This window comes from Rhinolophus sinicus, linkage group LG03, assembly GCF_036562045.2.
Source record: "Rhinolophus sinicus isolate RSC01 linkage group LG03, ASM3656204v1, whole genome shotgun sequence".
Lineage (NCBI taxonomy): Eukaryota > Metazoa > Chordata > Mammalia > Chiroptera > Rhinolophidae > Rhinolophus > Rhinolophus sinicus.
Window position 1 is genome coordinate 24042480 of NC_133753.1, and position 27088 is coordinate 24069567.

A 27088-nucleotide genomic window follows, 5' to 3' on the forward strand; every position below is an offset into this window, starting at 1 on the left:
GGCATAAGTTTGCATATGTTACTAGTTACCAAGCCAGGAAAATGGTGGGAAGTAATTCACATTTATTGTGAAGCCTTGGTGTGTCATCCTTAATGGAAAAGGGAGAGTTTTTGAACAAGAAGGAAAAGATAGCTTTCAGTTTTTGAGTTCCTGCTACTATGTATTCTGGTGGTTTTAACTTTTTGGAAATCACATAACTCTTGAAATTTATGGAAAGCCAGGGATGATTCTTTAAAAAATGGGTACACATATACTATTTGTTATACAATTTATGAGACTCTTGGACTCTGAACCCCGTCCATGGGCCCTCTAGGTGTCGGTAAACTTAAAGTTGTGAATCCCTATCTTGTAGACTGTACTTGGCCCTTGGGCTGTATTACCAACTTTGACCTTCACAGTAACTTAAGTACCCTCGTTTTACATACAGGAAGCTGAGGCTCAGACTTCATTCAGAGGTTTGTTTGGGTCTTTTTTATTGCAAAGCCTGTACATTTTTTCCTTTTATGTTTTTTATCAGTTTCAGGTGTCCAAAAAACAATGATTAGGCATTTATATAATTTATGCAGTGATCCCCCTGATAAGTCAAGTACTCATTTGACACCATACATAGTTTTTGACATGATTGACTATATTCTCCAATGACTGTATTCTTCATACTATATTTCACATCCCCATGACTATTTTTTTATTACCATTTGTATTTCCTAATCCCTTCACCTTTCTCATCCATCTCCCCAACCCCCCTCCGATCTAGCAACCATCAGTTTGCTCTCTGTATCTATGAGTCTGTTTCTGTTTTGTTTGTCTGTTTATTCTGTTCTTTAGATGCCACATGTAAGTGAGGTCATATGGTATTTGTCTTTCTCAGTCTAACTTATTTCACTTAGCATAGTATCCTTTAGGTAAGCCTGTACTTTTCTTATTGCACAAAGATCTAGAAAGGTTTTTAGGTTAAAAATAAAGCCGATCGTTACACATCCCGTACTATGAAACAGTGAATTGGTTGACATGAACTTTGAAGTGTGATGGGGCTGAAATCCATGCCCTCTCCCTCTTACTAGTTGCATGGCGTTGGGAGAGTTAATCTATCTGTGCCTCTGTTTTCTTCATCTGTGAAATGGAGATACTCATAATAGTACCTGTCTTACAGGAGTGTTGTTAGGACTAAATGAGTTAAAATGTGAAATCCCTAGAACTACCACTACTAGTAAATGCTATTAAAGTGTTTTCTATTATTATCATTGTATATCTTCCAACATAGAGGATGTGGTGGTGTTGGAATTTCATGTTGATTTTATATATATATATATATATATTTATTTATTTTTCTTTTTCTTTTTTTTTTTTTTAAAGATTTTTATTAGGGAAGGAGAACAGGACTTTATTGGGGAACAGTGTGTACTTCCAGTACTTTTTTCCAAGTCAAGTTGTTGTCTTTTCAATCTTAGTTGTGGAGGGCACAGCTCAGCTCCAGGTCCAGTTGCCGTTTCTAGTTGCAGGGGGCGCAGCCCACCGTCCCTTGCAGGAGTCGAACCAGCAACCTTGTGGTTGAGAGGACGCGTTCCAACTAACTGAGTCATCCGGGAGGCTCAGCGACAGCTCAGCTCAAGGTGCTGTGTTCAATCTTAGTTGCAGGGGACGCTGCCCACCATCCTTTGTGGGACTCGAGGAATTGAACTGGCAACCTTGTGTTTGAGAGCCCACTGGCCCATGTGGGAATCGAACTGGCAGCCTTCGGAGTTAGGTGTACGGAGCTCCAACCACCTGAGCCATCAGGCCGGCTCTATGTTGATTATAGTTTAATATAGTTGCTCTGTTTTGGAACTTGAATGTGTTGATTACCTCAAGAACGTTATTAAGTTTTCAGTAGTTGAAAAGCTCAATCGCAGGGTGATTTCTTGTGTTGATTCGAGTATAGACAGTTTTCTTCTTCTTTCTTTTTAGGCATGCATTCACTTAGATACTTTGAAGATCACATATCTGACTTTGTAGGCTCTGAATTTTTTATGTTGAAATAGATGTATTATTGAAGCATATACAGATACTGTGTGTGCCTCCTACGGTCACTAGAAGTTCCTGATCTTTTCCAAAAGCTTGTCTGCCAAGCTGTCATTCATGGGTAAAGCTGACGGTGGCCACTTTTTTGACACATTAGAATTTCTTTTGGTGATTAGGCAATAAGCTTTTTAAGTAAACATGATCAGTTTATTTATATTAATCATTTGGAGACTGATTAGTATTATATATATAGGTGTAGAAGGGAAATTGCATATAATTAAATAGTAATTTGCATTTACAATTAGGCATTGAAAAACTAGAAAAACACTCTCTTGGTAATTTGTACTCTTAATTTTGGAATCCATGAACAATAACAAGTTAAAAAAAAAAACCCAAGCAGTTTGTGGTATCTAGTCTGAGAATTTTCTGATTTCCTTGATTGTTAATACTTGATAGGGAGCTAAATTAGTGTAGGGACACTATAGGGGAACAGAACATACTTAGAAAAATGTGTTTTTGTTTCAGTGTAACTTTGTTGCAATCTGAGATTGTTGTGGTCTAAGATTAAAGTACTCAGATACTGTGTATAGCATGTTTTGATGGTGATGGGAGGGGCAGATGGTGTTGCTTTGTGTTGGGTGGGAGCAGAAAGTAACTGTTTTTGATTATATACCTGTGAGGGGCAAAAAAATGAGTTTAGCCCTTCTCAGCAGTTGAGAGGGTTGTTTTTTATTTTTCTGCAGTCTGCAGAGAAAAAATTGCTCAAGGCATTTGCCCCACAGTTTGAACACATAATTGGGCTTAACCTTCATTCCATTCACTAATTGGTTTAACTTACTAATTTAAGTTGATAAATTTCTTTATAAAATTATGGCTGGTGAAAGATTCCTTGAACATCTTGTATTTCAATGTTAGAAGGTTAAAGGTAGATTCATTTTTGTGGCCATGAAGGGAAAAAATCAATTCACAGATATTTTATTCATTATCAAGTTACAGTTTTTACACTTATTTTTATGTCTCATGTGACATGAGTCTTTCCCCCAACAAATGTTAGTTGCTGTTAGTTTTCAGTGAACCTGACTGCCTCCTAAATGTGGTAGCATGGTATGCTCCTAAGATTTTAATATTGAATAGGTTTGTAAGGACGCCTTGGAGGTACACGGCTGCTGAATATTCATTCATTCCTTCAGAGGGCATTTACTGAGGGCCCATTCTGCCCTGGGAAGTGTGCTAGTTACTCTTCTGGAGCTCAGGCCTGTAGTGGAGAAAGATTTGTGAACAGATAAATTATGACAGGTGGTTGACAGAGGTAAGCAAATTAAAATATTTTAGAGGACTTACTCGTTCATCTTTCTGGAAGTGGTCCAGGTCACAATACTGTTGTATAACATTTATTTAGTACTATAACATAACATATAACAGATCAAATTGTGTGACCTTAATGGATTCTAGTATATCATTTTAACTTTTAAATAACTTTAGCCATTAAATAGCTTAGGTTTAAATTTCAGTTCTCTTTCTTTGGTTTCATGTTCTTTGAAAGTTTCATACATGTTTAGCCTTCACTAATAACCTTTTGTATAGTAGTTTTCAATTTTTTGAGGTTGTTTAACCTTATTGCTGTCTGTGTGCGTGCGCGTGTGTATGCCTTAGACCTTGATACAGTGTTATATCACCACATGTTTTCCTGGTAGGACTCAAGATCTGTTCTAGAAGTTATGCTTTAATAGAGGGAGATGAGTGTTCATTTACTTATTAGAAATCAAATAGTCATGATGGATATATGTTTTGTTATTTAGCCTGGATTGAATAGTACCATATGATTTTAATATAAATTTTTGTTACCTTGAATAGTTGAAGAATTTGCACCATGTTTTCAGAGCTTGTAGCTAAAGCGTTCATGTCAATGCAGTTTGCCTGTTGGTGTTGAGATGCTAATAGTCAACATCTGTTCATTGTATTTTCTATTCATTATGCTTTTTGGCCAGAGATTATCTAATAACATACATTTTGTGTAGTATCCCCTTGCTTCTATCCAGAGATCCAGCCCAGGTTGTTTTAACCCCTCTCTTGTCCACTTAGGGAAGTTCCACCTCCAAAGATACCCCCTCCTGTATGTGGTGAATCTATTAGTAAAAGGAAATAGTTAAAATCTCCCAACTTTGATCTCGTTTTTTCATGTCTTGGTGAAGAAGGAAACCCAGCAAGGCTGCATAAATGGTTTATAGAAAGGAATTGAAAAGGATTTGGGAAAAAAAAAAACATTTCAACCAAGCATTACCTGAATTGGGCAATGACTAGGAAGGCGTGATCAGAAGCCTAAGGGGGAGTGAGAATGGGAAGTGGGGAACCTTATGTAATTTTTTAAATAAATAAAAACAAATTTTATTTTGGAAAAATTTTAGATTTTAGAGAAAAGTAGCAAAGATAGTACAGAGCTCCTGTATACCTTTCACCCAGCTTTCCCCTAATGCTAATGTTGTACATAACTATGGTACATTTCTCACATCTAACAAATTAACTACTATTAATTGAACTACAGGCTTTTTGGATTTCACAAGTTTTCCTACTAATATGCTTTTTCTGTTCCAGGATTCAATCCAGGATACCACATTATATTTAGACCATGTATAATTTTGGTAAATAGGTTGGGATTTCCAATGAACTTTTTCTCTGTCATGTATGTGGTCCAGTAATCCCCAGCCTCGTCTGGATTTCCTTCTTCTCCAAGACATAATCTGACCAGGGCTAAAGAGAGAAAGTCATTGACAGTGAGAATAAACAGTATGGCATACGGTAGTGTTTTGCATCCCAAAGCACTCTTAACTCAGTGAAAGAGTTGGCTTTGCCTCCCATAAGGGTAGTGTGACATTTCCTGAGAAGCTAAGAGCTGATCCTGAGCGTGGGGGCCCTTCCTGGGCTCCACCAATGTCACGTGCTCACCTCATAGATTTTACTGCATGAAACTATCACCAATTATTTACTAAACCATGTCTGTCATCTTTACTAAACCATGTTTCTAAAGGGTCGTGGGCCATCTTACTCATTTTGGAATCCTCAGGACTAACGTATTGTTTCGCATATGGTTGTTAATACACATTTGAAGAAATTAACCTTTGTTTGGTAATACTGATTATTAGATCAACGGAAATTTTGTTTTGAATACCACAAGTGTTGAATTTCTCCTTCAAATTGAGCCATCTTAGGTTGCCATTTCTGTGGCTGGTTGAGTTTGTCTTCCTGGACATTTTTTTTTTTTTTTTTTTTAAGGAGGGCGCAGCTCCCAGTCGCCCATGTGGGTTTCGAACCAGCAACCTTGGTGTTACTAGCACCATGCTCTAACCAACTGAGCTAACCGGCCACCTTAAAGAACTATAAAATGCTCATTTAAGGTTGCTCTTTCTTTTGATTATAGAAATAATTTATTTTCCTTAAAAATAAGAGTAGAATTGAAAGGAATAGATGGTTGTAGGTTTAGAAATTTGTTAGCTTTTGAGTATATGTGTGACAACTTTAATTCCACTCCCCACCCGCCATGGGTTGTAGATCTGGCTGTTTGCCTGCCACTTCATGCACAGGTAATGAAATAACAACTTCGTAGACTTATTGAGGGAGACAGCTTGTCAGATTCAGAGAATTCGTTTTAAAGTTTTCCTGTTATAGCCAAGATTCATTGTGGCCCAGGGTCACCTAAGCATAAAAGCTGCCATGGTATGGGAACACAGGGGTCTGTCCTAATTCTGTGGATCAGGCACAGTAGAGTTAGTTTGGTAAATAGAAAAAACATCAGAATAGGAAGGAGCTGTAAAGTGAAATTACTATTTTCTTGATTTAGACTAAAGACTGTGACAGGGGTGTACATGAACCAGTTTTCTATTTTGTCTTTCTCCAGACATCTCACAAAGTCACAAAATGAGCAGTAATAAACTGTCACTTCTTCCTGTTTTATTCACATTAGCTTTGAATCCTTTTTTCTACTTTCTCTGAACTGTGCTAAGAATGGCAAACTCTATTCCAGCAGGGCAGCTGAATCTAAACTATGCTTTCATATATACTATTCATTTCATTTTGAGTCTGAAATGTACATTTTGAGTCTAAAAATGTGCTGTTATCTTGGTGAACTTAATCTTTATAAGCCTAAATTTTCTTTTAACCAGTGAGTGATAACTTTTTCCAGCCTCCTTCCAGGTTAGAGTGACTCAATATGGTGAGAATGATCTTATGAAAGCTTCTCTTTAAAATCAGAAGGGTAAGTAGTTTATTGTCCCTGGCTTAACTTGAAGGTACATACTGAGTTTTAGAATTTCGTTGTCTGAAGAACCAGCATCAGAGGTCCAGAGGTTTTATGTCAATTTGAGAAGAACTGAGGGACTAAAACCTTGGCTAAATTTAGAAATGCCATTTATTAGGTTGAAGAGGGGGAAATCTGTTAAAAGATAAAAATCTTTCCAAATTCGGAAATAGACTTAACTAATCCTTGGTAATGTGGGAAGTTCAATTGGAAAGAAACAAAGGGATACTAAAACTGAGTGATGATGAGAAATGGAATGCTGGAGTTTTAAAACTCTTACCAAAATTTTTGAGAAGAGATTTTCTGTTGTGAAACTTTTAGATAAAACTTCTAGAAGAAAACAAAAAAATCTTTGTGACCTTGAGTTAGGCAACATTTTTTTTTTTTAATAGGACACAAAAAAACAAAAGAAAAAAAATCGATAAGTTGGATTTCATCAAATTAAAAACTTTCACTCTTTTTAAACAACACTATTAAGAAAATGAAAAACCAAGCCACAGGAAATATTTGTCAAAAATATTTCTAATAAAGTACCTGTATTCAGAATATGTGAAGAACTCTTACAACTCAATAGTAAGGAGACAAACAGCTCAATTTTTTTAAATGGTAAAAGATTTGGCTATCAAAGAAGGTTCACACATAGCCAAAAACCACATGGAAAGATAATATTGTTAGTCCTTAGGGAAATGCATATTAAAACCACAATGAGATACCACTTTACACCATTTTTGGCACACCCAATTGCTGGTAGAAATGCAAGGTGATATAGTCACTCTGAAAAAGTTTGGCAGTTTCTTTTAAGTTAAATACGTATGTGCTTACCATATGACCCAGCAATCCCTCCCTTAGTTATTTACCCAAGAGAAATGAAAACATATGTTCACACAAAGATGTGTACTTGAGTGTTCATTGCACCTTTATCCATAATAGCCCCAAACTGGATGGAACCCCAATGTCCTTCAGCTGGTGCCTGGATAAACACATTGTTGTTTGTCTATATAACGGTCTACACAGTGATAAAGAGGAACGAACTGCTGATACTTGTATATCATGATTGTGTTTTTATATCGTAACCATATACAGTTGTCAAAACTTGAATTGTTAACTTTAAATTGGTGACTTTTACTATGTGTAAATTGTATCTCAAAACTGAATTTGACAAGGAAATTTTTTTGCCAGTGACTTACGCAGGATTAGATAATGGATTCAGATTAGTTTGGATCTGAATTTGTTATAGGCACTAAAGTAATATTGAAATAATAATCAATATCACTGAATTGAATTTCAAAGAGCTTACTACATATATCAGTGTTGGGTCAAATTTAGGTTAATACTACTATGAATAAAAATAGATGGAAATGAGATAAAATTTTTATTTGAAGTCACTAAATCAGAAAATGAGAATTCTAAATAAGGAAAAAATACTTGGGCTAATTTTGAATCTCCTCTCTGGCTTAAATTTTTACTGGGTCTAATACGGTTGACCACCAATTTCTAGAAATAATCGCTTCCTTTTGCCTTCAATAAACCACTTTTCAATTGTTGTCCTCTTCTAGGATTGTTTCTTTTCATTCTTCTTTGCTAGCTACTCTTTTTTGGGGTGGGGAGGAGGGTACATTTAAGATTGATCCCTGTAGGGTTCTATAATTAGTCTTTTTCTTGGTCTGCCTGCTTTCCATGGCAGTCTTTTCCATTCTCCATGTCTTTTAACTGCCCTCAGGATGCTGGTATTGCTGTAGCTTCCTATGCCTATTTCCTTTTATTTTGTGGATATATTATTCACCTGGATATCCTATAGACCCTTCAGACTTAACATGTTTATTTCTGTACTCATCATCTTTCCCTCCACATTTGCTCTGTCTCCTTAATTCTCCACCACCATTCATCCAGGCTCCCAAGCGTAGAAAATCCCAACTTGTCCTTGGCTTCTTGCTCTCCTTTATCTTTTCGATCTCACAGGTCACTCACCTCTTTTCTTGTCTCTCAGCCATCAGCCTGTCCTCTTCAGAGTCTCTTTCACATTGTCCCCAGAGTTATTTTTTTTAAGATGTGTGATCCTCTTCCTCCCGTAGTTAAAAAACATTTCTTGGTTTTGTTGTTGTTATTGCTTAAAGTCTAAAATGAAGTCATATTCCATTAAATTTCCAAATTAAGTATTTCTGAACTCTCATTCTCTATCTCATTCTTCCTTTTAAGTTTTTTTTCCTTTTTGGGGATTTTTCTGATGCATCCTCATTCCTGGTTAAGAGTATAGGCTCTGGAATCACATTACCTGCTCCTTCAATTGTCAACTGGGTAACTACAGGCAAGTTATTTTAGCTCTCTGTGTCTCTGTTTTCTAATTTATAAAATATAGATAATATGATTGTATGGTTGATGTGAGAGTTAAATGAGATAATATATGAAGCACTTCATACAGTGCTGGCATATAATATGTTCTTAATAAAGATGGATTCTTGTTTTTATCATCATACTTAAAAAAAAAGAAAAAACCGGAAAACAGTATTTTGGATTGTTGCTGTCATTGTTTCCACATGGGATCTCTCTGGAAAACCAGTTAGTCCCTCCGGTACTCAATGCCATCTTGCTCCTTTATTGCGGGATGGGCTGCAGTAGCACGGGCACACACCACCATCACCACCTGGCAACCCAGCAGCCAGGTTTGCACATAAGAGCCCTGTCTCTCGAGGCACTCCTGTAGGGCCAAGACACCTGGGTCTAGTTTCCAGTCTCAACCAGCCCTCCTTTCCCTGTGAGACTTGGGGAGTCTTGCTCCCCAACAGCAGCTGAATTCCTTCCTCTTCTCAGTGCATCTCCATTTTATATCTGAGGCAACTGAAATAGCTTGTCACTCGGTAGCAAGATTCATGCTCTTGACCATTACACTGTACTAAGAATCAGTCACCTTGGCTTGGCTCCAGGCGATCTTCCTAAGCACTGTGCATTCTTAATGCTGAGCTTTCCGTCACTCCCTGTCTTGACTCAGTACTTTTGCTTATGCTGTTCTTTCTGCTTGGATACTAGTCTTTTCCCCCCTGCTTTGTAAATGCTTACTCATTTTTAAATAACATCTCTGTTGTCTCTCCTGGGAAGACTTCCCCACTCTCTCAGACAAAGTTACCCCTCACCTTCCTTTGCCCACCACACATTGTTTGGTCCTCTTCTGCAGTACTTGCCACATTGTATTGTCCATCTCCCCCCCAGGCTTCTTTATGCTTGTGACTTTAGCTTTTGGCATACAGCATATGCTCAAGAAATAGGAAATGAAGAACGAACGATACAGAAGAACCTAAAGATGTTGGTAGTGAGTGAATTACAGTGAATTTTAGGCTGAGAGAAAAATACAGATCTCTAGGGATAGGGAACATAGAGAAAATACAATTCTATTCAAAATGGGAGTATATGGGATGGGTGGTAATGGGTAATAGACCAGAAGTTGAGCGGGGGTTATAGTACTTCTCAAACTTTTCAGCCCAAGTACCTCTAGTGGTAGAGGATCGTGGGTATGGAACCCCTTTGGGGCTGGGCGTTGAACCCCTTGGGGCCTGGGAGCAGAGCTCCAAGCAACCTTTCTGCCTCCAGTACAAAATAGTTGAATATTTTGAACATATCCATGTTTTATCTTTAGAAATGCATGCATATTTTGCATTCTATTTTATTATCTATGAATTTGTTTCAACATGAAAATATTTTTTTATCCTCACCCACCTGATTCTCTATTAACTAGATGCTACGGGAACATGTGTCATTTATTCTCTGGCTTCTAGCACATTCTGGCATGCCCCAACGCCCAAATCTGGGAAGCGTGGAATTGGGTTATAGTCTAATATGGCAGCATTCTAGCTTTCTGTGATTTGGGGGATTGTCTACTCAAGAGTATTATGTCATGGAACCAAGGAGGGTGAGCTCATCCTGTTCTGAGTAACGCGGCTGTTCCTGGAAGGCTGCAGTCAGTTGGAGGCACCTCATTACCAGCTCACTGGGGACTAGCTGGAGAGAGTTCACAGAAGACCCACAGGAATGATTAAGAGACTGGAGGGGCTGACTGATGAGGAAAGAATATAAATGAAAACTGTATAACTTGGCTGAACCAAGATAGCAGGAATACACAACTGTATAAATATCTCAAGAGTATAAACTTGATGAGGGAGGGCAATCTTTTATGGTGGGTTGTGGGGGTGGGGAGAATAAACCAAGGATGAAATGAAGCAAAGGAAAAATGTAAACGAATAATCTAAAGTATCTGATGGTACACTTTATTTCTTGGAACCTCCTTAGTTAGACCACTAACCGATGGGCCTATGGCTAATTGAATGATTTGTTTTTTTCCTTTGATTTCCTTGGACTCGTGGCTGGTGCTTCTGTGTAGACAATGCTGGAGGCTACATCTTACCAAGCCAACATCTTTCTTTTGTCCTATCTTGTTTTGTGCAGCTCAGTGGGTGATATTTGGAACTCGTGTGTGCTGCAACTGCCGCTTTATTTACAAAAATTATAAGTGGACTTGCACGTCATTTTTTTCATAGCTTTTTAGAATAGCACTTTAAAAGTAGAGACTGAATCAGTGATGTGTATTGTAATAATTTTAGAAACCCAGATACAGTATTTAGTTCCTGGGGTACTGGTTTTAGGAAATTACAGCCTTGATGAAATGCAAACATGGCTTATGAAACATGTACTTTGGGAAGTGATTGTATAAAAGTCCTACTTGGGGTATGGGAGGCATAAAGCTTTTAAATAGCAGTTGAAATTAGCCAGGAGAAACATTTGAATGTTGCAAGTTTTATAGTTCTTTTCCTAAAAAAGGAATGGTAGAACTGGAAGAAAATGATTGTATACTCTTTTGATTTATAAAAATGATTTCATTTATACAAGGCAGTTATATAGCTTTAAGACTAAGACCTCTACACCAGATGGGTAAACTTTTTGTGAAGGGTTAGATAGAAAAACTTTGTAGGCCATATATCTCTGCTACAACTACTGCACTCCACCGATGTAGTACAAAAGCAGTCACAGATAACATACAGACAAATGAACTTGGCTGTGTTCGTTCTTTTTTTACAAAGCTTTTTTTTTTTTTTTTTTTTTAACCGAAACACGTGGCTGTCTGGATTTGGCCTGCAGGCTGTAGTTTGCCGACTCTCTCTGTAGACCCTTGCTCTTGAAAGCATGATCTGCAGCATCAGCCTTCCCTGTGAGCCTCTTAGAGGTGCAGAATATTGGGTCCCTTCTCAGGTGGACTGCTCTGCCATGCTTCTCTAACTTGCACGTGCACAGGAATGTGCGAAAGTACAGGAACCTGTGAAAGTACAGGCTCTGAGATAGACTCTGAATGCCATACTAGCCATTGGGAGGCAAAGATGAGGAAGACCCAGTCAGCGTCCTCAGGAAGCCCGCAATCCATCGGGAGAGACAACTGTATTACAGTGCAGACTAATAAATGCTAGAATAGAGGTATCTTCAGCATAGGAGTATTACAACAGAGGAAGGGGTTAGTTCTGCCTGGCATGGGGGAAGCCTTCAGAGGGGCCTGGGAGTTGGACCAGGAAAGGTGGTGGTGCTTGACTTGAGTCTTGAAGCTCATTAGAGACACTGAAGCATTGAGGTGGGGTGGGGGTGAGGGGGTTAAAGCATGGTGGTTCATGGCGGGGCACAGTAAACATGATGGAACCAGGAGTTAATTGATTTAGTAATTAAATAGCTGATCACAGAGTTGGTTGGAGGCCCACTAAGATCAGAATGAATAGAAGTAAAAGTTTAGTACATTTTATTATGTTTAGCTAAGTTTTTAATGCAGTTTTCTTATTTGAGAAAAGGAACACTTGCCTGTTCTTTCCTTTTTTTTAGGGAAAAAAAAATCATTCTTCAGAAATAGAAACTTTTTATGTGTTCTTGAATCATTAAGAACTTAGAAAACACTAAAAGGTACAGGTAGAAAATAAAAATTACTTATAATTCCATACACCAGGAGATGACCACTGGTAACATTTTTGTGTTGTTCCTTCCAGTCCCCTTTATGTAATGTAATATTTTAAAAATTGGGCTCATGCAATGTAAATAATTTTTTGCTTGCTTTTCCATTTAACATTTTATTTGTGAGCATTTCCTTGTGTTGTTATTCTTTAAGAGTGTCATTTTTAAAATGCTTATATAGCATTCTAATAGATCTCTTATAGTTTATGTAACTCTTCTCTTGTTTGCAGATCCTTTAAGCTGGTTCCAATTGTTAGTTGACCCAGGTTTTGGCTCATGTATTTGGCAAGTCTGTCACCATATTTTAAAATAAATACATATACTTATTTATTTTTAATTATAAAAGTTTGCCAACTTGTTTGATCTGCTGGCCTTCACTCATTCTGTACTTGTGCTCTTATTAGTATTTTGTGTTTTCTTGATTTCCCATGGTAGAGAGTAGTCATTAAAAGCATGGATTCTGGGTCCAGGTTGTCTGGGTTTGACTCAAGTCTGCTACCTATTGTGTGTAATCTTGAGGAATTACCTTGAGAAAGTGCCTCAGTTTCCTCATTTGTAAAATAGGGATAATTGCACCTATGTTTTGGGGTTGTGAATTAATATGTATGAAGCACTGAGAACAGTCCCTGCCATGTGGAAAGAGACTGTGTCTTCATTTAGTGATTAATAGTCTCTTCTCATTTGTTTTATGGTGGCTGTTTGTGTATGCCTTGCCATAACCCCCTTTCTGCTACATTAGTTCATGAATATCTTTGAGTTACAGACGGACTTGATTGAATTTTATTACTTAGGGACTTTATCTTGAAAGTTCAAAGACTTTTTCCCCCCTCACTCATAGTAGCAAATTTTACTGTTGAAAGATAAGCTCGGCATTGTTTAACCGTGCCTTGGAAATGCACGGACAGGCGCTCTAACCTGCTCACCACCCAGCCTCTCTCTCATGTCTCTTCACCTTGTTGCCAGACCCCCTGCTCCAGCCCCGTCAGACAAACGGGGCATGTGGTTGTGATGAGGCTCCCCCTAAATCTGTGCTCTACTGTGCATCTGCTGAAGCATCGGCTTCAACTGAAGTCCTGGAGCTTCCCTCTGGGAGTGACACGGGTAGGGCAGTGGCAGTGCCGCTTGCCTTTTCTTGTGGAGTTTTAATTGGGAAAATTTGGTCAGCGTTTACCTGCCGTGGTTGTTTTTAGTGTGTCAGTGTTCCCACTGTCTGTTCTACCTCCTCTTTTTGTTTTCTGGGGATGCTCTGTCAGAAATAAAAACCTGTTCCACTGACCCTTGTTTCTTTGTAGGGTAGGATCCTGAGGCAGCACAACAGATGCCTCCTTTGGCAGTGGGTTGTGCCCTGCACTAGAGAGAAGTCCAGGGATGATGTATTTTGGGGTTATATTTCTCCGCCCTGGAAGTCACCCAGTTCATTCCAGAAACATTGACCATCTGCTTCTGTGACACACCCTCAGTGAAGGTCTGATGGACAGACACTTTCCGTTGTTCTTGCGGCTATTTTCTCGCATGTGGAAGTTGAAGACAAGGTGAGAGGGCCACGTTACCTGCTTCAGTGAATAGGAAGGCGTGCTGCACTCGGTTCTCAGAACATGGGCCCTCGTTTAAAGGTAAGTCAGTAGCCTAGTTAAGGTTCACTTGTTACTGGGATGCAGTACATGAACTCAGTGGCCAGTCCCTGTGCCTTTTCAGCAAGGAAAAGCTGTTGAAGTGCACGGTTGCAGTTAGAATTGACTTTGCTCCCAGAAGGGCATCTTGGAGTAAAAAGAAATAAATTCTCCATTTCTGGGAAATGACTTTTTTACAACAGATCTTCAATGTTAGGGCTAAAATTTATTTGATGTTGTAATTATAAGTCTTTGTACTCCAAAAAAAGCAAAGCGTTTTAGAATATGCATATTAATCAACTTTCTAACATTCCCTTGAGAGAGATATTTTCAAGTACTTCCCCCTCCCCTGCTTTTGTAGGTGATGTGAGCCAAAGTGCTGTAGTATTAAGCATCTTGCCTGGGATCCTTTAGTAAGCAAGTGATACTTCTGCATTAGATAATTGGTACTGCATTCTTTTTTCTTCTGTCACGCTTTATTTTTATTTCAGAAGATTTTTTAGAAGAGCTATAAGCATTTATCTTTCTAATTTTAGCCTCATGGTGAGATTCTTACAGCAGGATTGGGTAATGTTTTTCATACCTTTTTTTTTAACCTGTTTTCTTAAATCTTTTCCCAAATACTTCACTGTCTCTGTGACTCCAGGCTTTTTCACGATTCAGTGTTCTATGAGGTTAATGTCACTGAGATTCAGAGTTAGACATGGATCTGAGTCTCAGCTCTGTCACTTAACCAGCTGCAAGATGTTCAGCAAGTTAACTTTTCTAAACCCAGTTTTGTTTTTTTAAAATCTGTGAAATGAGGATAATAATGCTTATTTTACCAAGTTGTTATGGTGACAATTACTTAGGCTAATATGTAAAACAGTGCAGTGTTTGGCTTATGGTAAGTGGATCAATAAGGTGGTTGTAAGTACTAGTTTACTACTACATACTGCTGTTATTCCGCTAGCTTTGGGTATCACAGTTTGCTGAATTGTGTTAAGGGCAAGGACACTAGACAGATGAATTTGAAAAGAAACAAACTACTCATGTAGCTGAATTGCATGAAATAGTTGATGGAGGCTTAACATACTGCTTCTTTGTGCTTTGAATTAGACTGGGGAAGAGTTCCAAAATAATTTTATGAAGGAGAAGTGTGAGCAGCAGAAAGTGGAGGGTGCTGTGGAAACTGTTGTAGAAAAATAAGAGCTCAAGATAAGGAAAATAGGACCATAAAACCGGATACCACGCCATGCATGAGAACTTACGGCTCTAGGCATTGGTATTTAATACGTACTTGTAGAACTGAAGTGGATTGACAACTCTGGGTCTGAAGAGCTTGTGACCCCCGGCTCAAGTGAATATCCTGCTAATTAAGAAGTGTTTAAATCTTTAAAAAGTATGTCTCAAAGGAAGGTCGCATCTGGAAAATTCCCGATTCTTAGACATTCTGGATCAAATAGACATTTGACCTTATCCATTCAGCAGATATTTTCTTCATACTTATTGCAATTACTATATGCAATCATGTTGGATGCTGTAGAGAATTTTTAAGACTGGTTCTTTGCCTCATGTTATTTACCACTCTGAAATGGAAAATGAAACACACAAGGGGCTAAAAGAGCTGATAAAAGGTGCTGGCTTGAGATAACATCGATGACTTTAACATATATTAGCCCTAAAAGAAAGAATGAACTCAGTGCATTGTAGAATGGAGAACATAAACTAAGGTCAAAACTCAGTGATAAGATACAAATGTTAGTGTACATTGTATTTTTCTTTGACAGTACCTTGGGTGGTTCAAATGAGTAATAATTGAAGTCTTACTCTGGAAACAGGTTTAATAAACAGTGAAAGTTTCCCCTCAAACTCTGGCCCCTGTATGAATTGTTCTGACTTTGGCAGGCATCACTTAGGATGAGAAGTACAGTCTCCTCCTTTTGTTTTCTCCTGGGCCTTTCTGCTGAGCTCATCTTCCACAGGGCCCATTAGTTTGTCTCATTGGTAACAGCAAAAAGGACTGCTCTGACATGCCTACTGCTTGTTACTGGGATGAGCCAGGGTTCGTTTTAATTATATAATGCCAAAATGATGATAATACTTGCTTTTACAAATCCACATTTTATAGAACTATTTCTACTTAGATGAATTACTTCCAGAAGGCAAATATAAGTGGAAAGTGACTCCATTGTCCTCTTTGCTTGTGTTGATTAGCACCGCTTTGCATGGGGGAGGGAAACTGTCTCGGGGCCCTGGATCTAAGAAGATGAAAGCCATGTTATTACATTTTGTAATTAGCAATAAAGCAAGTGGCTGTTTGTGGTATTCCTAGGGTGGTCAGTAGATTAGTAGTCTTTAGGGGGAATGATGCACTCTCTGTTTCTCTGAAGTATGTCATGGGGCACCTGTCAAGCTGAGGTGGCTGTAAGAAAGAGTTGGAGAAAAAAACTGAACAAGTTTTCTTCTGCAGTTGCAGCTGTGATCCTCGGCTGTCTGTCGGCATTGAAGGGACCTGATGTTTTACGTTATTGGTATGTTCTGGAAAGAGTTCTCTTTATTATCTTTTTGTTGGGGATACTTACATCCTTTTTGCTTCCTTTTCTATCCCTTTTCCCTTTGAAAATAGACTTGGACATATTTCCAGTTATGCCAGAAAGTACCTTCACAGAGTTGGCAGTGGAATTCATTCATTTGGGAAATATTTATTGAGTAATTATAGTCAGTGCCAGACACTGTTTCCTGCAGAGTCAAAGGCAAAAATCTGCCTTCAAGAAATTCATACCATGAAGGGGGAAGTGGATAAGGGGGAGAAAAGTTATAATAGATAAATGTACAGGAGATTGAGGGAACCCAGAAGAGGGAAGCCCTAACTGGTGGTTGTTGGGAAGGGCTTTGGCCAAGTGGACAAGGGAGGGGAAGGCTTCCAAATGGCGGGAATAAAATGCACACTCTTTTTACTATTTCTGAAAGGGGGCAGCACGTGCAGGGGGTGGGCATGATTATGTGGTCCATTGTATAGAACAAGGCTTGGCAAACTTTTTCTATGAAGGGCCAACGAGTAAATATTTTCAGCTTCCCAGCCTCTGCAGTCTCTGTCACAACTGCTGTTTAGTTCAAAAGCAGCCCTAGACAATATGTAAATGAATCAAACTGTATTTACAAAAGCAGGCAGTGGGTGGGAGTTGGCCCAAGGACTATTGTATCTGAGCCGTGGTAGAGAAGTTCCTCTCTTCCCCCACAGAGGTACACCCAGTGCAGTGTTTCTTTGGCAGTCTTGCTATCTCGTCCTGACTTCTTCAATTTTTGAGAGATGGCTAGCCTGTTCCATAAGGAGAAGCTGTAATGTGTAACTGGCAGGTGTCTGTGTGTTCTCTCTTTCGCATAGGCGGAATCACAGTGTCTGTGGTTGCATTCTTCTTCACGATTAAGTTCCTCTTTGAGCTCGCCGCACGTGTAGTCAGCTTTCTCCAGAATGAGGACCGTGAGCGCCGAGGGGACCGGACTATTTATGACTACGTGCGGGGAAATTACCTGGATCCCCGGTCTTGCAAAGTCTCCTGGGATTGGAAGGACCCCTATGAGGTGGGCCACAGCATGGCCTTCCGAGTGCATGTAAGGGCATGTTTCTGTCTCCATACCCATTGGGGTTTCTGAGTCACTTGCTTTCCCGAGCCCAGTTCAGTCCGTTGGTGGTGCTGGCCTGGAAGGTTAACATTTTCCCTTGTTTTTCAGTCCCTCCCAGGAACTTGGGAATTGTTAATATCTGAAGAGTCATAAGTTTCTCTATCATTTTGGTTTAATGGGTGCTTAGCTTTAAAGAAATATAAAGCTTAATGTTACCTTTTCAAAATAAGAAAAATATTACTGAAAAGAATAGGTGTTGTAGATCAGAGGTTGGCAAACTATGGCCCAAGGGTTAAATCAGGTGCACCTCCTATTTCTGTAAATATGGTTTTATTGGGACACAGCCACACCCATTCATCTTTGCGTTTTGCTGATAGCTGCTTTCACACTTGAGTAGTTAACCACAACTGAATAGCTGTGTATGACCCATAAAGCCAAAAATATTTACTCTCTGGCCCTTTAGAGAAATAGTGTTCTGCCCCGTGATGACGTCTCCTGTGCAGCGTTGTGCTTGGCTTGATAGCCTGAGCCCTCCTAGCTTCGCCTGGTGCTTTAGTTCACTCGGTGCCAGTGGTACCCACTGACTTACCTTTCCATTGGGGTTAGCAGTGATAATATAATAAAAAGGGCTGATAAGACAGAGGAGGCAGCGTTTATCGTTCAGAAATGTCAAGTTGAAATTGATTTAATGATGTATCTTACCCCGCCCTCAAAACAGGTTAAGAATTTGTTCATGATTTAATGGTTTTCCTTGAAGTATTGAGAGAATTTGTGTCTCCCTGTGTCTGCAGGACTGTCGGAGCGAGTAGTTACTGGCTTTTACCAGCTACCTCCTCTCGCTCCACACTTTTTTGAGTTAGATGGGAAATGATTTTCTCCCCCTGCTCACTAATGGGTTCCTCTCTTCTCCCCACTGTAGTTATTCTATAAGAACGGGCAACCTTTCCCTGCACATCGGCCTGTGGGACTAAGAGTTCACATCTCTCATGTTGAACTAGCAGTGGAAATTCCGGTGACCCAAGAAGTGCTCCAGGAGCCCAGTTCCAACGTGGTCAAGGTGGCTTTCACTGTGCGCAGGGCTGGGCGTTACGAGATCTCAGTGAAGCTTGGGGGATTAAATGTAGCCTACAGTCCCTACTACAAGATTTTTCAGCCAGGTACGTTCTCTCTCCCTTTCTCTCCCTCTTTCCTTTCCTTCCTTTTTCTTTTTGCAATCGTACCCTTTTTTAAACAACATATTTATTCAGATTTAATTCATATGCCATATAATTGATCCATTTAAAATATATAATGGTTTTTAAAATTCATAGAGTTGTACAACTTATACCACATTCATTTTAGAGCATTTTTATCACCCCATCACCGTGTACCCATTCGTAGTCACTCACCCCACAGCCCTAGGCCACCACTAACCTGTTGCCTCTGTGGATTTGCCTACTCTGGCTACTGCTTTGTTACTTACATTGCGAATCAGTGTAATCCAAACACACTTGACCGCTCATGACTGGCTTGTTTCACTTAGCATAATACTTTTAAGGTTCATTCCTGCTGTGGCATGAATCAGTACTTCATGTCTTTTTAATTGCCAAATAATATTCCCCTGTATGGATATACCACATTTTATTTTTCTGTTCATCGGTTGATGGACATTTGGGAGTTGTTGCTTTTGACTGCTACGTATAATGCTGCTGTGAACATTTGTGTACAAGTTTTTTTGTGGACACATGTTTTCAGTTCTTTGGGAGTGGAATTGCTGGGTCATCAGCCTGGTAGATCAGAGGTTGGCAAACTATGGCCCAAGGGTTAAATCAGGTGCACCTCCTATTTCTGTAAATATGGTTTTATTGGGACACAGCCACACCCATTCATCTTTGCGTTTTGCTGTTGACAAAAGGTAAATTCTTCTGATTTTTGAAACCTTTTCAAGTAAAGACACTTTGACCCTAATCCCACCCTTGCTGCCGATATGTGTTTTACTTCTCACTGAAGAGTGTCTACTCAAGTTTCTGGAAATAACTACCGCTTTTTCCCCCTTCACATCCTTCTTGCCAGATGATAGATGCTCACTGACTTCTAAGCCTAAAAGTGTAATCTGTGATTCTTGCTTCTGCAACATATCTGTTTTAGTGCGTTGAGGTCCTGTCTGCCTTCTGAGGGTGTCATTAGATACTAGCCAGTCTGGTAGTCAAAGAGTGATAGGACCTTGGGAACCTTTTGGGGTCAAATCATAATGAAAGGAGCCTTAAGACGCTTTGTGTATCTTTGCCTGGAAGGCTCTGGACAGGGTGGCTCCCAAACCATCTCTTTCTCTCTCCATGTATCTCCTCCTTTGATTCATTGCCTCTCACAGATTCCTTTCCACATGAATTACCATCACCCCACCTCCTTGCCACCAGTGGAGAACAGTTCATATCCTTGTATGTGCCAGCTCTTTGATTTTTAAACTAAAGTTAAACTCTTTATTTTGAGATAATTATAGTTTCCTATGCAGTTGTACGAAATAATACAGAGAAATCTGGTGTACCCTTGACTCAGTTTCCCTCAATGATAACGTTTTACATAACCGTAGTACCGTATCACAGCCAGGTTTCTCACACTGGCGCAGTTGAGATGCTGAGTGTTTCCCACCGCCAGGATACTTCCTGTTGCCTTTCTATAGCCACACCCATTTCTCCTCTCACACCCACCTCTCCCCTAACCCCTCACAGTCACTAATCTGTTCTCCATTTTTATAAATGTTGTCATTTCAAGAATGTTATATAAAGGGAATCATATAGTATATAACCTTTTGGTTACATAACTTCTTTTCACTCAGCAGAATTCCCTGGAGATTCATCCAGGTTCTTGAGTTTATCAATAGTTGGTTCCTTTTTATTGCTGAGTAGTATTCCATTGTGTGAATGTACCATAGTTTGTTCACCATTCACCAGTTGAAGGACATTTGGTTTTTTCCAGTTTTGTGCTATTATGATTAAACCTATGAACATTCATATACAGGTTTTCATATGAACATAAGTTTTTATTTCTTTGGTATAAATAAATGCCCTGGAATGCAATTGCTGGGTCATATGGTAGTTGCATGTTTAGTATTTTTAAGAAACTGCCAAACTCTCTTCCAGAGTGCCTGTAGCATTTTACATTCCCACCAGCAGTGTATGAATAATCCAGTTTCTTCACATCCTCGTCAACATTTGATATTGTCACTATTTTTCGTTTTAGCCTTTCTGGTAAGTGTGTGGTGGTTTTAATTTGTATTTCCCTAATGGTTAACGATGTTGGACATCTTTTCATGTGCTGTTTGCCATCTCTGTATCCTCTTTGGTGAAATGTCTTTTGCCCCTTTTGTAATTGGATTTTTTGGTTTTTTACTATTTAGTTTTGAGAGTTCTTTACATACTCTACATACTATAGTCCTTTGTTAAATATGTGGTTTGCAGATATTTTCTCTCAATCTTCAGCTGATTTTCTCATCTCCTTATCAGGGACTTCACAGTGCAAAAATTTTTCATTTTGGTGAAGTCATTGTATCAGTTTTTTCTTTTTTGGATCATACTTTTGGTGTCTGAAAACCCTTTGACTAGTCCTAGATCTTGAAGATTTTCTCCTATTTTTTCCCCCTAAAAGTTACATAGTTTTACATTTTATATTTAAGGTCGTGATTGTTTTTAGTTCATTTTTACTTGTGAGACTTGTATCAAGGTTCTCTCTTTTTTTCTTTTTTTTTTTTTTTTTTTGGCATATAACTAGCTGCTCCAGCACCATTTGTTGAAAAAGTATCTTTCCCATTACATTGCTTTGCACCTATGTCAGGGAGAGTTGGGCATATTTATAGGGCTCTGTTTCTGGGTTCTCTCTTCTGTTCCATTGATCGATGTGTCTGTCTCTCCACCCATACCACAGAATCTTGGTGATGTAGCTATATAGTAAGTTTTGAAATTGGGTAAACTGACTCTTCTCACTTTTCTATTTCAGAGTTATTTTAGCCATTCTAGGTCCTTTGTCTTTCCATATATGTTTTAGAATAATATTGTCTAAAGCTATAAAACATCGTGCTGACATATTGATAAGAATTGTGTTAAACCGTCATATCATTTGGGGAGAATTGACATCGTTACTGAGTTGAGTGTTCCAATTCCTAAACATGGTACATTTCACCATTTATTTAGACCTTTTATATTTCTTTTATGAGCATCTTGTGGTTTTCCCTATGTAAGTCTTGAATACGTTGTGTTAGATTTACACCTAAGTATTTAGGGTTTTTGTTTGTTTGTTTGTTTTGCGATTGTTCAGCACTTATTTTTAAGACCTGTCTCACTTGTAAATTCCCAGTGGGACTCTAGCTACTATGTCTGTAACTCTCAGTTCTGTTTTCTCCACGTTCTTTTCTCATTTTGTTTAGTGCCTGCAGTGGTTAGGAATTTGTAAAACGGAGTCCCCAAAGTTTATTTGATTTAATCTCTTTGTTTTCTTTCTTGCTCTCTGCCTCTTAATGGTGTTGTTTACCCCTAGGAGTTGGGCTGGGACCCAGCTCTCTAGGACTCACTGATTGAGCAATATTTGTGCCCTGAAAGCACCTCTCTAAATGTTAGATTCCATTGTCTTTATTGCAGGAATGGTGGTACCTTCCAAGACCAAAATTGTGTGCCATTTTTCTACTCTCGTGTTGACCTGTGGGCAGCCACACACCCTTCAAATAGTGCCCCGAGATGAATACGACAATCCTACAAACAATTCCACATCCTTGAGAGATGAGCACAATTACAGTTTGTCCATTCATGAGGTAAGCAGCCTCCTGTCTTTCTCTGTGCACTCCGTTCTCTCATTCTCGTCCTTTCTAATTCACTTCCATCTCTTATCTCCGCCCTGACTTCTGTGCTATCCTTTCTTCATCTCCCAATACCTATCTCATTAGTAATTATGAGACTTAGATTGGCTTATAGATAGGAAAGTTCTTTGTAAAGAGTAAAGTGCTATGCAAATAGGGAAAATGATATATGTTTAGTGATGCTTTTTTTTCTCTTACAGCTCGGTCCCCAAGAAGAAGAGAGCACAGGGGTCTCATTTGAGAAGTCAGTGACATCCAACAGGCAGACCTGCCAGGTGTTCTTGCGACTCACCCTGCATTCTCGCGGCTGCTTCCATGCCTGCATTTCATACCAAAATCAGCCAATCAATAATGGCGAATTTGACATTATTGTCCTAAGTGGTGAGTTGAAAGAAAAGCTGTGATTTAGTCCTATCCCTAAGCCCCGTTCTTTGCATATCTGCCCTCTTCTGACTAACCTCACAAACATTTGCTGTTTGAGCCAAACTTAGTTTAGCGTTCTGTGGACTAAAGGTCTAATGATAGGTGATTTTTTTTTCTCCCGACTCCTACTTTAAACCTTATTCCTTGTTCCACTTCAGAGAATGAGAAGAATATTGTCGAACGCAATGTGTCCACCTCAGGAGTGAGCATTTACTTTGAGGCTTATCTTTATAATGCTACCAACTGTACCAGCACGCCGTGGCACCTTCCACCCATGCACATGAGCTCTTCCCAGCGCCGGCCTTCCACGGCTGTTGAGGAGGAAGAAGAAGATTCACCCTCTGAGTGTCAAACCCCTGAGAAGGTGAAGAAACCGAAGAAGGTGTACTGCTATGTGTCACCAAAGGTTGGAACTCCCATTCTTGCCTTAAAATCCCCCTGCCTGACCCTGCCTGTAATTGGTATTTGGTAACAAACCCACAAAGTAATAGTCTGAGAATCAGGGCCAGATCTTGTAGGGTGTCTGGGATACTAAATGAGGCTACTTAAAGTTGAATGGCAGACCGTGCCATCTCTCCTGCTGCAAATGTTTGGTTTGGACTAGATGAAATCTCTGTCTAGAGATTCTGTGTGCCTTGGAGCTTTGGAGCACCTGTGGCATTCTGCCCTTTGATTGCTTCTGAGAAGATTTTTCAAGGCATGGCTTTTAGAGTTTTAAAGAAAGCTACTTTAACCATTACAAATTTCTCACTAGTGTAAAAATTACTGTTGGTTCCTTGTGCTATTTCGAAACAATTTGATCTTTCATTCTGGATTTGTGAAACCACAGTAAATGGATGTCACCGGCTTCAGGATTGGGATAGAGGAGTTTTGGCAGAGACAAGGAGGTGAACTTCTCAAGGCCCCTGAACTAAGAGGCGCTTTGTTTTAGGGATTTTCTTTTTAACATTTGCATTTTACTTATTCATTCAAACCTCAGAAAACTGAGACCCTTGAAACATCCCTTTAATCTCATAACCCAAACTGAGTTCTGGTTCTGTTCTTCAGGACACTTTGCTCTGTACCATTTATCATTTTAAAATCTAGCCTTAATTTGTCCTGGGGGGAATGGTAATGAGGGAGCTGCTGGGTTATAGATGAACAAAGGTTGGTTATGAATTGATGAATGTTGAAGCTGGTGATGGGTTCATCATACTGTTTTCTTTAGTATGTATGTGAAATTTAATGAAGAGTTTTTAAAATTCAAGAAAAAATCTGATCTACACATTCAGATACATTTTTTTTTTTAATATTAAAAATTATGGCATTGTTTTTTCCCTTTTTGTAAATGGCATAAAGAGACCGTTCTTTATTCTTACATAAGGGATTTTTATGAGCTTTTTTTTGTATGAGACACCACCCCACCCCTCTTCCCCAGCAAACCATTGGTACCATTGAAATAGGGATAAAGCAGTGGGTATGGCCACTGGTGTTCCCTGTTCATTGACTTGGAGGAAGTCTCTCAGAGCAGCACCCAGCTGAGAAGAAGGAGATTTTGTTTGTTGATAGGTGAATTGCTCTCTACTGAGAAAACCAGATCTCAGCTATTTAGAAATGGTAGTAAAACTGGAGTGTCAAGATTATGAAATGTTTCTGGGTGAAAATTTACTGTCAGAGTAATATTTTTAATTTGCCCATTTTAATATATGTGCTGCCGAAGCAAGCACTAATTTGCCCATTTTAAGATAGAGTGATGTTATTTATTTGATTTCAGTACTGACTTAAATGATCCTTTTTGTCCACAGAGTAAAAAGGTTATCATGAGAAATGTACCTAGGGACTCTGATATTTGAATTACAATACCCAGATAGAGCCCTTTATTTATCATTCACTTCATTTTCTGTATGTTGGTCCTCCAGCAATTCTCAGTGAAGGAGTTCTACCTGAAAATCATTCCCTGGCGCCTTTACACCTTCCGCGTGTGCCCAGGAACCAAAGTAAGTGGGACCCGACATCTGGTTCATGGCTGAGCAGACTGCAACTCCAGAATGTCTCAGCTTTTTTGTCATTATCTCCTCATGAAAGGCATGAAGAATAGAGACATTCTAGACAGACATGTCCTTCCAGAATCAGGAATTTAGATGCAAGTCAGAATATTTAGCAGTTATCTTTTGCCCCTAAGACTAAGTTAACAGCGAGGGTGTTCGTAATTCTGTCCCAAGCTTAGTCTCCCCGTGTGCTAAAGCTCCTTTAAATCAGTATTCTCATATATTAAAAAAAATGTTTAGTTTTAACTTTTCTGAGCTTTGTAGTCTAAAGGCAAATGACTTTCCTCCATCCAGTTTGCTCAGCCTCTTCGGGTAATTGTTGCTGTTTTATGTATCCTTACTACTTTCACCTGTCTTACATTTTATGTTGAAAGGTCTGTGGTGTTTATTGCCTGTGATCCTTACCAAAGGCGGTCTCTGCGACTCAAATAATTTAAAATAAAATTTGAATTGTAGAGCACTGCAGTGAAAAACAAGGAGATGTACTTTTGGGAGGTACTTTCTTGGAGCAAACAAGTTTAGCTTGTTTTTGTCAGTTGGTACAGGGCAGGGATGTGGAGGGCTTTTGCTGGCTTTGAGGGTTTTATGGATTAACTCCCTTGTCTTCCTTTGTTAGTTTTCATACCTGGGCCCTGACCCTGTTCATAAGCTCCTCACACTGGTGGTGGATGATGGCATTCAGCCTCCTGTGGAGCTCAGCTGTAAGGAGAGGAACATCCTAGCAGCCACTTTCATCCGCTCCCTCCATAAGAACATAGGTAAGGTTGGACGTGACTTCTCATGGGGAAGCCGTGGCGCCAGCTACCTGGGTACCTGAGGGTGTGGAGGTGGCCTTCACAGATGTCTGCTATGACTAAGGCTGTAATCATGATGGATCTTGCTGCTCCTCAGGAGGCTCTGAGACCTTTCAGGACAAGGTGAACTTTTTCCAGCGAGAGCTTCGGCAGGTACATATGAAAAGACCACATTCCAAAGTCACCCTGAAGGTCAGCAGACATGCTTTGTTGGAATCGGTGCGTAAAGTTTCATCTCTGTCAATAGTTATCAAACTTTTCCACCTTAGAAACCTCTTTGGCTATACTCTGCAGGTTATCTTTTTCATGAAACCCATATTTCTGTTCTTTAAACATATCAAAGACTGCTCTGTGTGTTTGATTATACTAAATTTGGGCCAGTCTTGTTGGAGGTATGTTATTGAGGGCAGAGACTGGTTGACTAGCTGCTTGGCTTTAGAATCTGTACTGAACCAGTTCCTGAATAATCTCATGGAACTCCTATGTCAGCAGGTATAAGTAGTTGTCACAGAAGAAAGTTTTGTTACTGAATCCCTGAAATAGAGAGCTCTTGTTGGATTAAAGGCAATGATTTTTGCTGTCACTCTGGTCTGATGGAAAAGGAACACCTGATGTGTGTCTGTCTCCACTTCACAGACACTGGCATAGTTCTTACATTCCCCAAGAATGAGAAGGCTTGGTCCCTGTCCAAAATGTGTTTGTGATGTTTGGCTCTGGTAGGTGAGACTGGAAACCTCTTTTCTCAGCCACATTCTCTGTGTGGCATGGCTCCCTGTCTGAACCGAGCCTTCAGATAAAGACATCTAGTGGATAGACTGTATTTTACTTTAAACCAGGACTCTTTGGTTCTCTTGCTGACAGCTTACTAATTTGAGCTATTTTTAGTTCTCTGTTTAAGAGTTTTCTCATTAATAAAATGAGAATTTAAAAAAAAAGAAAAGATAAAGCTTCAACTTGCCAACAAAGTGGTGGTGTGAAGATGAATTGGATTATTTTTTAAAACCTTAAATTTTTTCTGGAAATACATGCATTTTAAATTTAAGATGGTATTATTAAAGTTTATTTGTGAGTCGTTAGTTAAATGTTCTTATGCTTCTGTCCTTCACACCCAAGTTATGCCAGCCGGTGTTCTGATGCTTTTCTCCCTTTCACTGCTTTTCAGTCTCTGAAAGCCACTCGGAATTTTTCCATCTCAGATTGGAGCAAGAACTTTGAAGTGGTTTTCCAAGATGAAGAAGGTCAGTTTTGGAATTTCATACTCATCTTTTTAAACTCTCCTCCTCACTCCTACCCTCCTCCTTACCCCCTCTCCACAAAAAAGAAAACTCCCCTAACACACACACGCGCACACACACACACACACACACACACACCAGTTTCTTTTTCCAAGGGAAAAAAGTCATGAGTCAAGATGAAAAGAGTGGTGTTTACTGGCCGGATGGCGTGGTGGAGCTCATAGAGCACAGACAGACAGGGACTTGGGGAGAGAGCTGTCAGGGTGTGAACCAGGAGGGCCAAGTAGCCTTTGTAGACCCAGGAGA

General features: G+C 39.4%; 1 protein-coding gene across 3 annotated transcripts in view; it reads left to right on the forward strand.

The window, feature by feature from the left end:
* The window catches only part of AREL1 (apoptosis resistant E3 ubiquitin protein ligase 1), a 35826-nt gene that overhangs the window by 517 nt on the left and 8221 nt on the right, over positions 1-27088 (forward strand). Inside the window, exons 2-12 of one of the 3 annotated variants that reach the window (XM_019733516.2) lie at positions 13555-13875; positions 16325-16385; positions 17240-17436; positions 18398-18635; positions 22089-22258; positions 22504-22684; positions 22885-23132; positions 24625-24702; positions 25370-25511; positions 25645-25766; positions 26710-26785. In XM_019733516.2, the coding sequence (XP_019589075.1) occupies positions 16370-16385; positions 17240-17436; positions 18398-18635; positions 22089-22258; positions 22504-22684; positions 22885-23132; positions 24625-24702; positions 25370-25511; positions 25645-25766; positions 26710-26785 (1468 nt within the window). In that variant the 5' untranslated portion in view covers positions 13555-13875; positions 16325-16369. Of the gene's footprint in view, positions 1-13554; positions 13876-16324; positions 16386-17239; positions 17467-18397; positions 18636-22088; positions 22259-22503; positions 22685-22884; positions 23133-24624; positions 24703-25369; positions 25512-25644; positions 25767-26709; positions 26786-27088 lie in introns of all 3 variants that reach the window. The other 2 variants (XM_019733513.2, XM_019733515.2) reach the window with 2 other exon arrangements.